This window comes from Carassius auratus, chromosome 4 (genome assembly GCF_003368295.1).
Source record: "Carassius auratus strain Wakin chromosome 4, ASM336829v1, whole genome shotgun sequence".
Classification (NCBI taxonomy): Eukaryota; Metazoa; Chordata; class Actinopteri; order Cypriniformes; family Cyprinidae; genus Carassius; species Carassius auratus.
In genome coordinates, this window is record NC_039246.1 from 910,355 (window position 1) to 923,163 (window position 12,809).

Here is a 12,809-nt window from a genome sequence, read left to right on the forward strand (position 1 = left end):
TAAAGGCCATTAATGTCTTAAAAAACATTTTTATGCCTGTAAATGTCATAATCACTCAACTGAATAAAATCAGGTTATTGTAATTGCTACTGTATACTTTTCTGTGACTGTTAGTTGCACATGTAGGCTAATTAGACAATTAATCAGCTATATGTCAATACTTACAGTTATCTCTCTCTCTTTCTCTCTTACAGTTACTTTAGTACTTCAGTGTTGTAAGAGTTTGCACTTGGAACACAGTGTCATATGCATTGTTGTAACTCAAGCTGTGTGTGATCTTTGTAGAGGTGGAGTGGGCTAAGCTCAGCACAACAAACCAAACACCAAAGCAACCCTGTGTTTTCCATATTATTTTATATAATTATGCACAGTTTTATTTTTCGTGGTGCAGATATTGCTGTGTAGCATAATACAGCATTACTTTTATTTTCAGATCGATTGGCTGAGCCTCATGGGAGGCAACACACCTGGAGAGTCGGTCAGAAGACTGCTTAGGAAACTCGGGACGAATGCTCTATCAGCCCAATATAGTCTTAAAGGCCGCAAGGGAAAGAAGAATTTCCAGGAACTGGAAATATGTAATGTCATAATCCGTGAGTTGTTTCTCAGTTGTTTCTTATTCCAAACATTTTATAGTAAGTCGCAGGAGATACACTTTATTTTCAGAGCAAGCCAGGCCAAAGACTGCATATGAGTCATTGAGGAAATGAGCAGTGTATTTGACATACTGTATGTTTAATCATCATTTATTGTAAGTAGCAGTAACATGTTTGGTTTTTGTGTATCTTAACTGGATTTTAAGATGCCTGTCGTCGAACACACACCAAGGTGCTGGAAAAAGTAATTGAGGAATTCATATCAGAAACACTGAAGTTTGCACCACACAGAGATAAGGTAAGGCTTTTTTAGTTTGTAAAACAATAATAAGGAAAACATAGCACAGATAATACATATTATACTGTATACTAATACTATGTTTTGTTTCCATAGATGCTACAATCTAAGGTGTCACTTCAGGCCGAAGCAGAGACTTCGGGAAAAGAAGACACACAGAACACACTTAATTAGTTGTTTTACACACAGAACGTATTTTATGTAAGATTTGGAATGTTTCAGTTTGTGGAATGTTTGAGTATATAAAATGTGAAAGTTAAGATATCAGTAATGCCATTTTTTTTCATTTAAATGTACTGTACGTTACAGTATACTTAAAGTATCCTTGGCAAAATGTAGACAAATACAATATGAATGAAAATTATCAAATATATTAAAATATGAAAAATGTTTGTGTAGTGTCTTAAAGTTTTTGGTGTTGACAAATATAATAAGAAATATTTGACCAAATGTTTGAATTTATATTTGTTTATAAAAAGAGTTCCCAGGGTAATGTTTGGAGGATATTTGGATATTTTATATGACGTTTAAACATTCAGCATTTTTCCCCCCTATCATTTTCCTAAAAAAGATGAAAAATCTGGACATTTGGAATGTTTAAAATCATTTAGAAATAATGTTTTCAAGATGATAGAATGGAATGTTTCTATAACATTCACACATATGTAGAAGAAATGAGTCGAACCAGACAAATTAAAGAGTCTATCAGAGCTGTGTGCATTGAAACGAGAGCCGAACTCCTCAGGAAGTCATAAATCAGTTCTAGTGCCACAAGAACCAAGCAAGATAACCAACCAACCAACTTGTTCACACAACAGCTTTCAACATTAACACCAATAAAACAATTATTGACAAATTTAATTCAAAGAAGAGATTGTCAAATGTATTGTTCGTGATTGAAATGCAACGCTGGACATCACATGTAAACCCAGGAGATCAAGTTAAATACTTGCATTGACTTCCCCCACCCAGCAGAACCAGACTGAAATTCCTAAAAAACCTTTAAACCTTTGTCTTCACAGAAAAGTCCCTTTGCCAGAGAATGGCAAAGAAACTGCTTTTTATACATATATATGGACCAGAATGAACTCAAAAAGACTTATAAATGAATCGTTCCATTGCTTAACTCCATATTCATTTATGTGTAACCCACACATTTGACTATCATGTATAATCACTTATTGTGTATGTCTTTTGATAACTATAGGATACATAGTCATGTCTAATATTGATATAATCGAATTTTCTTGCTTGATATTGTCCTGACAATCATTTATTTGTAAAATATATCATAATCATGTTATAGGAATCATGTCCAAAATTAGACCCTGTGAGGCAAGATCCACATGCTTGGTAAGATAAACAAATGATTTATGATACCCACCCCAAGACCATATCTGATTGGTCAAGGCAACATTTGAGGGGTGGCCAACAAGGAAGTTTAAATACTTTGGACACCATGAAATTTTGCTTTTAGTCCCTAGCTGCTGCTATTAGCCATGTCCGCTTTTAGTTCTAGCATTGCTTGTGCTATCAGTCATGCCTTGCTTTTAGTTCCAGCCTTGCTCGTGCTATCAGTCATGCTATTAGCCATGCCTGCTCTTAGCTTTTAGCTTGTAGCTTTGCTACCTAGCTTTAGCTTGTAGCATCTAGCCATGCGGATAGTCATCATTGTTCTTTGAGCGCGGTTCCAGCGTGCCTGCCTGCTGCTACTATGCTACGATGAGAAGGAACACAACCTAGTCTCGTCAAACTTTATTTATTTTCTTTTCCGTTTGAGAGTTTCGTGTTCTGAGTTAAGTTTTGTAACGTCGAGTCTCCGACGCCTGACCTCGGATGCCCGTTCAACTTCTACCAGAGCACACGACTCTGCACTTTCAGCCAACGCCCAACAACCACGGGCTTCCCAAGACGTCACTTCACTACTGAACTTCCAGCCAATCAGCGACACCGGGATACCCCTTTCAACGGGAGTCCTTTTCACAGGAAAGGAAGGCAACGTATCCCCAGATATTTGTTGTGCTGGTGTATCTAATATAATTTTAGTCACATTGAGGAACTCAATGCAAGGGCTAATTACGTGATTGATGGTTGTTCATGTCTATGCAAGTTAACGTATTGCTGTAAACTTGGAATTCCATATTTCCATTCTCTTAAACTCATCTTTTTCTAACTTTCGATCTTCCTGCAACTTGTGTGAATGTGTGAGTGCGTGCGTTTATGTGTTAGATTAGTTTATATGTCTTAGATTTATCTAATAAAGCCTTATTCATTTTGAAAAGAGAAGTATCTTGTGTTTTGTGCTTACAAGTTAATGTCTTAAACTGCCGATCTTGTTACTGTGCTAATTGATAGTGTTTTCACTATAGTTTGGATATTAGTATCCAGCGCAGATTTGATGTTAAACGGCTCGTTCACTGAACCGCAGGCGCGTCTCCGTGACCAGCCGTGAAACAGTGATTCTGTTCAAATTCCCTTTAAAATCTTAAATGATTCCCTTTGAGCTAAATTGACCTGTTTCCGTTACACATACCAAGAAAGAGCGTTCCTAATACATAAAAAAATGCAAATTTCAAACATTTAACGAACATTGCCTAATAACATTTTCATAACGTTTTCAAGATGATAGAATGGAATGTTTCGATAATGTTCACATAAACCTAGAAAAAAAACATTCCTAATACATTACAAAAAAGCACATTTAAGGAACATTCACTAATAACATTTTCATTACGTTTTCAAGATGATAGAATGGAATGTTTCTCTAACGTTCACATTAACCAAGAAAAAACGTTCTTAATACATTAAAAAAAGCAAATTTCAAACATTTAACGAACATTCTCTAATAACATTTTCATAACGTTTTCTAGATGATAGAATGGAATGTTTCTATAACGTTCACATAAACCTAGAAAAAACGTTCCTAAAACATTTAAAAAAAATGCTAATTTTAAACATTTAAAGAACATCCAGTAATGACGTTTTCGTAACGATTTTAAAATGGTAGGATGGAATGCTTCTGTAACATTCGCAGAAATCCCACAAAAAATGTTCTCAATACATTAAAAAAACTTGCCGTTCTTAACGGGTACAAAACATTCCGAAATAACGTTTTCATAACTTAAGGGAAATGTTAGTAAAACGTTCTGACAACTCATTTTTGTTAGCTGGGCATGTGGTCCAACGAATCTTTAAATCTGGATGAAGAAATAAAATACATGTAAACGTGGCTATTTTTGTCACGTACTTATAACCATATGTATAGAATCTATAGAGTGATAAATGCGTGCTTTTTAAGCTGCGTACAACTGAAACACTCATGCAGTTAATGTGACATCGACTTAAGAAATAAACACCAGTGACATTGATATTTCGCCGCTAAATACAGCGAACCCCCATTGAAATGCTTACACGAGAATGCTGGTCTCATTTAACCCTGTTCTCATTGCCTTATCAGCGTGTCCTTAGAGCGATTGCATGCTCTAGCTGCGTATTGCTCCAGGTGTATGAACACCGATGTATAAATGCTGCTGCAAATATCGATGCTTAATATTCGTTCCTGCAACCGATGCAAAACCATGTTAACCACCAGGCAACATACACAGCGATATGGATTAAAAAGCATTCACTTATCTTATATACGGATTTCAGATGATCTGAAACAAACTGCAACAGTTTGATTTGCAAGAACTGATGCAATAGTTTGATTTGCAAGCAGGGATGCGATCAGTTAATTGCAAGCAGCAATGTGATGGAAGAGACACCGAATAATGGGAATTTAAATAGACTGCTGGTGATAGGTGTAAAGACTGGATTGGTACACGTCAGGAACAGCTGACTGTCAGCTGATGCAAGCGTGACTAACATGGCCTGACTGAACTAACACGATGCTTGATATGACATGACTTTTTTTTCTTGAAATATATGGTGTCGTATTAAGCAGAATAATATATCTGTGCTCGCAAAACATTCTGAAATGCCTGCGTATTTGACCATTCTGCATTTTATTTACTTCATCTGTGACAAGTATGTGAGCACCGCATGAGTGCCATTAACAGGAGCAGAGTGTCCGGCTGACATGTCTGTTTTCTCCTAATGAACCTATTTTGAACAGGCTTCTGAGGCAGAGTAATGGTCTACAGCATGATCTACAGCTAAATACAGAAATGTTGGTTATAACCAGTGGATATTTCGTACAACGTACATTTAATAAGTAAATAAATAAAATAATACGATACTGACTGCAAGGAGGATGATGAGAAGAATTTAGAGGAGGATGAGAAGAATGAGGAGGACGATGAAAAGGAGTAAATGGAGATGGAGAATGAGAGAATGAGGGGGATGATGACAAGAAGGAAATGGAGATGGAGAATGAGAGAATGAGGGGGATGATGAGAAAAATGAGGAGGAGGAGGAGAAAATTGAGGAGGAGGATGAGAAGAAGGAAATGGACAAGGAGATGGAGGATGAGAAGAATGAAGAGGAGTAAGAGAAGAAGGAAATAGAGGATGAGAAGAAGGAGATGGGGAATGTGAAGAAAGAGGAGGAGGTGGAGAAAATATAGATGGAGAGGGAGAATAAGAAGCAGATGTAAAATATAGAGATGGAGAAGAAGGAGAAGTTGAATGAGAAGGAGAATGAGAAGTAGAAAAAAAAGGGACTGCTGTTTTCTCCCATTAGGGAGATCACCCTTTGCTGCTATAGCTGCAGGGGACTGCTGTTCTATCCCTCAAAAAAGGAAAAGGGACTGCTGTTTTCTCCATCTGAACAGAAGACCCTTGCTGCTATGTGAAAAAAAAGAGACTGATATTTTCTCCCGATAGGGACATTAACCTTTGCTGTGACACATGTAGGAGACCCGCCGTTCTATCCCTCAAGTGATAGATGCAGGGGACTTCTGGTCATAGAGAATACCCCTCTCCTAGCATAGGCTGCATTAAGGACATCTCAATGACATTATCCTTCTCTTTCGCAGGAATCGAACAAGGACAATTTCGGGGGGTCTTCACGCTACTCTCCTACCACTCATGCCAAGCTCAGGAACATCCTGCTTGTTCGTGCGGTTCTCCCACTGGAGAGAATATCCTTCGCTGCTATAACTCGCTACTTTGATTAAAGAGAGGCCCGCTATTCTCTGCCTCATTACAGGGGAGAATATCCCTTCGCTAGCCAGTAGGCTAGATTAAGGATATCTCAATAACATTGTCTTTTCTCTTTGCAGGAATGGAACAAGGTTGGTTAGGGTTTTTTTATTCAGGCAGTAATACCTCTCATTATGTTTTGGGGGGTTAATGTTAAAGCTCTTGTATGTTCAATTATTCTGCGAGCAAGAACCCCCATAAGGAACCATACCGCCAAAGATAAATTGTGTTCAGTAAACTCAAGTAAACTTGCCAAAGTGGTTCCTGTCTGAACTGAATATAAAAACAATTACAACAATGCGTCTGCAAAGCACTGCTTCAAGTCTATCACACCCAATGAACCAATAAAAGTATGACACATGAACTAAGTAAACAATATTACGATAACATGAGGAGAAAGAGACACCATGACTAAGAACTAAACAATATAAAATACATGAACACATGAACAAAACCAACCATGACGCATGCACTGTATTTATACAGAAATTGTAAACTGAACTGTGATAAGATATTAAAATATATAATGCTATAATCTTATTTTCATACAAACAGTATACCTAAGACCAGTTGTTGAATTTCCTCTGTTTAAACCTAATTAACAAACCTAATCAGTAAACCTAATAAATTATACATTTATCATGATTAAATCGCTTTAAATAGCACTTAGAACCATTTCATACACCTTTTGTATACAAAAATAACATTTTGAAAATACATGAATCACCACAGCTAAATTCAACTACACATTTATCCCTATCAAATTCACTTTAAATAGTGCCGTATAATCTTTCATAAATTGTTTATTAAAAAAAACTGTGAACTGATGTGCAATAAAATATACTTTCAAATAACATTTCATGTTAGAATCATATTTTTATAAAAACACTATACCTTAGAAAAGTCCTTGAGTCTCTGTTAAACCTAATTGGTCGATCCATAGACCTGTCACTCTTCACAGACACACAGCTGGACTCTGCTTCTGATCTCTTCTGATGAACTGGACTAAAACAGAGAGATTAAAATTCATCCATTAAATTAATGTAACAAATCAACTGTACATTTATCATTATGAAATACACTTAAAATAGCACTTTTTTTTTTTTCATACTGTGTAATGATTGTCTAATGTAGGTGAGCATTGAATGAACCCGAGTGCAGCTTCATGAAATCCAAAAGTGAGCAAACAATACATAAAGACTTGGCTTGGCTTCGCTAAACAAGAACACGAACAACTCACCAAATAATAGTTTCCTTTCAGTCGGACACTATGTATCACGTTGGTGACTGACAAATTTGGATTTTGCTTCGAGAGACCAATCTGCTGTGTGTAACATATGAGCAGTTCATTGACTCATTGGTTTTGAATTAATGAATCATGGCTCGATGAATCTAAAACAATGCAAACCCAAAGTTGTACATTTTGAATTCAGGCATATTAAACCAAACTCTCTCTAAGCTAAATGCCTGGTCTGGTGCCAGCCTGGCTGGATTTAAATTGTTTAAGACACCCTGGAAGTGATAAAATTCCAGGCACGTGATCAGTCTCAAAGGAAAAATGAAACACACGCACACATTCCACAACACACACACACGCAAACACACACACACACACAAACCTTCCTTTACGCTCTTTATGTAAGTTGTTACTAAGATGCATTTTGATAGGTTTGTGTGTTGCTGGTTAACTATTATGCAAGGTTATGATTTTCTGATTTATAACTTGGAAATGTTTCTCCTAATTAATGTTCTCAAATAGAGTCATGATTCTGTAACCCTACCCCTGACCAGATCATAAAACTTTATGACCCTACCCTCCATAATCAAATTGGAGTATCTGCAATTTTATTGTGTGTTAATCAAACTTTAAATGTGTGTAATTCTGCATATGAATTAAACTTTGTTTCTTCAACATTTATGTGTCAAACTTGGTATCTGTGTAATCGTCGTGTTTTGACTGAACTATTCACATAAAGGAAAATTAATGTAAAATATATTAATCTGGAATTACCAACTTGCTAGAATATAACTGCTGAATTCTGATAAACACGATAACTCACACGAGGGGGTGTTTCCCCAGAGACAAAGGAACGTTTTCCCGCTTCAGATCGCGAACGTTCATTGGTTGTTCGTGCAAACAGAGGTGTGAACCAGTCAATCCATAAAGGAACTGACCCAGGAAGTTCTCGCTCTCTTCTCTTCTTCCCTTCTTCAGCACTGCGTCTGGGAGAACAGCCTGTTGTCATGGCTCCTTCGGGAGCTTTCATCCCCGTTCTTCTTTTCTTTTCCTTACTAAGTTTATTCTCATATTCGCCTCTCCCTACACGAGGGAGATGAACTCTGAATCGTTATGTTCGTTGGACCTTTGAAACTTCGCGAGTCTCCTCACCCCGGAAGACAAAAGAGAACACGCCCAGCTACAAAGAACTACGCACACACACACGCTCATTCTCCGAACAAAGAGACCCCATGCAAGTATCGATTTTCTATGGAGATTTAAATGCTGCTTAAAAGTTGTCGATCTGATTCCTTGTTGTCTTTCAAAAGGTTACTGTCTGCGATTTTGCCATACTGTGAGATTATTCTGTGATCTCAACTATTTCTCTCTCATTCTCTCTCACTCATATTTACTCTGTGCGATTTGTAGTTTGATGTATTATTAGTTTCATGATTGCTTCTGTCTAAAATGCTCACATCACAAAGTCAATTAAGTGTTTGATCTTAGCTACAAAGCTCGTTAATTTTCAGTAACCAAAATTTCATAAGGAGAGGAGAATGGTTTCATGGCCAGAAACTTTTTTCCTGGAATTTTAAGAAGTGATAACTTTATTGAAAGTTGATAAGTTAAGCTTACGGCCGTTTGATGGACAAACCACTGTTTGATTTTTGGTAATTCACAGTAAGAGATATCACTATGATAGATATGAAGAATGGAAGATTGACATACTAATGAGTAAGTTACAGTGCCTTGTAATGAGTTATTGATATATACAATTGGAATGAGATGATTGCATCTATCTGCCACTGATGACAGCCTGAGCATAAATAGGCAGCAGTTGCAATGCATACCAGGTTTCTTCTCCTGCAAACAACCTTCGTTTGATGAGTTCAGTGTGCTCTGAGGGAGCTTTTGTGTTGGTAAATTTTGCTTCAGTGTTGGCCGTTCCTGTGTTGAGTGGGTTGTACACTTCAGGCTGCACTAACCCCGTTGTGCCACAAGCGGTCATCTTCTCTGACCATCACAGCACTTAAAAGAGCATTTCCCTGAAAGAGCTAATTTCTCTAAAAGAGCTACATGGTTGCATCTTTGTAAATATGACGGATAGTCTTTTTGAAGATAATGTTTAACCCATAAGTTTCTAGATGTGGTCATTAACTGGTGCCAGGAGATGGTCACGATCGCTGCCTCATGTGTATGGGCTTTAGCATGCTGAGGTGGCTTTTATGGATGACTTCCCATGTTCCCATTCGGGAAGATAACCATCTCGGAGCTGCAGACCAGGCTCAGTCATCTTGAGAAGGGCTGAGTTCCATTGCCTCTGCTGTGATCTAGTTCTCATCCTATCTCGCTATGGCGTTACTGCAGGTTCATCAGGCCAAGGCACCTCTCTGGTCCAGGAATGCCATCTTTGGCTATCTGTTCAACATGAGGGACGCCAACAAAGTTTGGTTCCTAAGTGCCCCTATGTCCTAGACCGGTGACGTGGTTGAGAGCTTTGCCCAGCAGTTCTCACCTGTGCAGAAGCAGACTGAGGCAATTTGTCACATCCTGCCCCGGTGGGACAGCTGCTGCCTCCACCCATCCACCAGCCATGCTGCCACCCAGCCTGCTCGTCATGTAGGGCCACCAGATCCAGACAGTATCCAGATCAGATGGTCACTGCAGTCACCCAGATTCAGACAGTATCCAAATCAGAAGGTGGATCAGCACCTAGAGACGAGCTCTACAACCCTGAATATCAGTGGAGACCAGGACACCTAGATGTGCTCCAAAGACTGATCCCCTATGAAGACCTTGTCACCTTGGGACAAGATCACTGGAACCAGATGAGTCTTCTGCACAATCTGACTTATCTCAGCCTAGATTTAAACTGCTGGTTTCATTTGGCCAGAGGAGAAAGACACACTATTTCGACACTTATTCACCGGTTAAACACTGTAAAGCTGTTTTGACACAATTTGCATTATATATATATATATATATATATATATATAAATATATATATAATTGAATATAAAAACAATTACAAAAATGTATCTGTGTTGCACTGCTTCAAGTCAATCACAACCAATGAACCAATAAAAGTATGACCCATGAACTAAGTAAACAATATTAGGATAACATGAGGAGCAAGAGAAACCATGACTAAGAACTAAACAATATAAAACACATGAACAAAACCAACAATTACACATGCACTGTATTTATACAGTAAATTGTTAACTGAACTGTGATAAAACATTAAAATATATAATGCTATAATCTTATTTTTATACAAACACTGTACCTAAAACCAGTTCTTGAATTTCCTCTGTTTAAACCTAATTAACAAACCTAATTAGTAAACATAATAAACTATACATTTATCATGATGAAATCACTTTAAATAACCATTTCATAGATCTTTTGTGTACAAAAATAGCATTTTGAAAATACCTGAATCACTACAGCTAAATTCAACTACACATTTATAAATAGTGCCTTATAATCTTTCATACACTGTGTTTATAAAAACAATTGTGAACTAATATACAATAAAATATATGTTCATATAAAATTTCATGTTAGAATAATGTTTTTATACAAACACCATACCTTAGACCATTCCTTGGATCTCCACTGTTAAACCTAATTGGTCGATCCATAGACCTGTCACTCTTCACAGACACACAGCTGGACTCTGCTTCTGATCTCTTCTGCTGAACTGGACTAAAACAGAGAGATTAAAATTCATCCTTTAAATTACTGCAACAAATCAACAGTATATTTATCATTATAAAATACACTTTAAATAGTACTTAACCCTTATGCGTTGTTGGGGACGTTTTTGTCCACTAGGGGGTAAAGTTGAGTCTTATTTTGGACACAACTTTCTCTGTATTTGAGCTAATGGAATGATTTTTGATGACAAATCATATTTTGACCCATATTTTGGAAATGGAATTGAAATTTTTCAAAATCTTAATGGTACACTCTGGGCAAATTCACTACCATTTCGTTATGTTCCTGGATGGAAACATCCACTAAATTAAACAGCTGTAAAAATGTATCATTTTTTGCATAAATCTATTAATCAACCTCATTCCTGATCAAAACTACCAAATGTTAAAAAAAAAATCCAAGATTTTAACTCTTTAATTACCAAGTTCATAAATGATGTCACTGATGAATTACCAAGTTCATAAATGATGTCACCATTGACTACCATTATAACGACATTTATTGATTGCAAAGCCATGACACCATATAATCATGCATTCTTGATTGTTTGTGGTTTTCCCTTTTGGGAAGAGGTAAAATTTGTTATTTCAATCAGGACCACTTCCGTCAAGTATATTTAATGACAATTATAATTGCATACAGTTAGTGTTGATGGTATGGTTATGTTCTGAGCAACACTCCACACGCCTTTACATGCAGCCATGCTTGGACAGACAGGGAAAGCAGCAAGACAAACCCCCCTGGGGTGCAGAACAGAACCATTATAAGCATACATAATTAAAATTCTCAATTACATGAGTTGTAAACAAAATGTCATGGAGACTGCTTCCAATGAAGACACTGTAAAGAAAGAACAAGTTAGATCAGATTACAGGTTCGGTTGGTGGAGTTGGGAATTATATGGTGTCATGGATTTGCAATCAAAAAATTTCATTTTAATGGAAGTCAATGGGGCAAAAACAGCCACCAACAACAAATTAGGGAGAAAAAATTTAAATCTAATGCTGCACAAAAACTAAAATTGCAAAGCCAATGTTGCTACTAATCTTTGACATGCCCAAGACTGTTATAAAAAGTAAAAAAAAAATCCAGCCACAATTACTTTTATAATGAAAATAAGTCATTTTGTGTGTTTTTTCCCCCAAATCAGTGACATCATTTATGAACTTGGCAATTAAAGAATTAAAAAATTTGATAGTTTTGATCAGGAATGAAGTTGATTAACAGATTTATGCAAAAAAAAAAATTAGAAAAAATATGAATCTGACACATGCACAATGGTTAATGTTTTTTTCATACTGTAATGATTGTCCACTGTAATTGAGCGCTGAATGAATCCGAGTGCAGCTTTATGAAATCCAAAAGGGAGCAAACTATACATAAAGACTTGGCTTGGCTTGTCTAAACAAGAACACAGACATGGACAACTCACCAAACAAAAGTTCCCTTTCAGTCGGTCACTATGAATCACGTCGGTGACTGACGAATTGGGATTTTGCTTCAAGAGACCAATCTGCTTTGAGTGTGAACTAAAGGATGCTCAAAGGAGATGACTGCTCGTGGCACATCAGGGGTAGTGCAGCCTGAAGTGCGCAACCAACTCGAGACAGGAACGACCAACACTGAAGCGCCATCCACCAACACAAAAGTTCCCTCAAAGCACACTGAATTCATCAAACAAAGGTTGTTTAGAGGAGCAAAAAGCTGTTATGCATCGCAACTGCTGCCTATTTATGCTCATGCTGTCATCAGTGGCAGATAGATACAATCATTGCATGCCATTGCATTGCAGATTGGCATGCGATGATTGAATCTATCTGCACTTCAGGCTG

General features: G+C 37.1%; 1 protein-coding gene across 1 annotated transcript in view; it reads right to left on the bottom strand.

The window, feature by feature from the left end:
* Positions 1–12,809, bottom strand: part of LOC113065758 (NACHT, LRR and PYD domains-containing protein 3-like) — a 151,625-nt gene that overhangs the window by 132,455 nt on the left and 6,361 nt on the right. Inside the window, exons 5-6 of the mRNA XM_026237265.1 lie at positions 10,852–10,965; positions 6,930–7,040 (exon numbers count right to left, since the gene is read on the bottom strand). Of these exons, the coding sequence (XP_026093050.1) occupies positions 6,930–7,040; positions 10,852–10,965 (225 nt within the window). The remainder of the gene's footprint in view (positions 1–6,929; positions 7,041–10,851; positions 10,966–12,809) is intronic.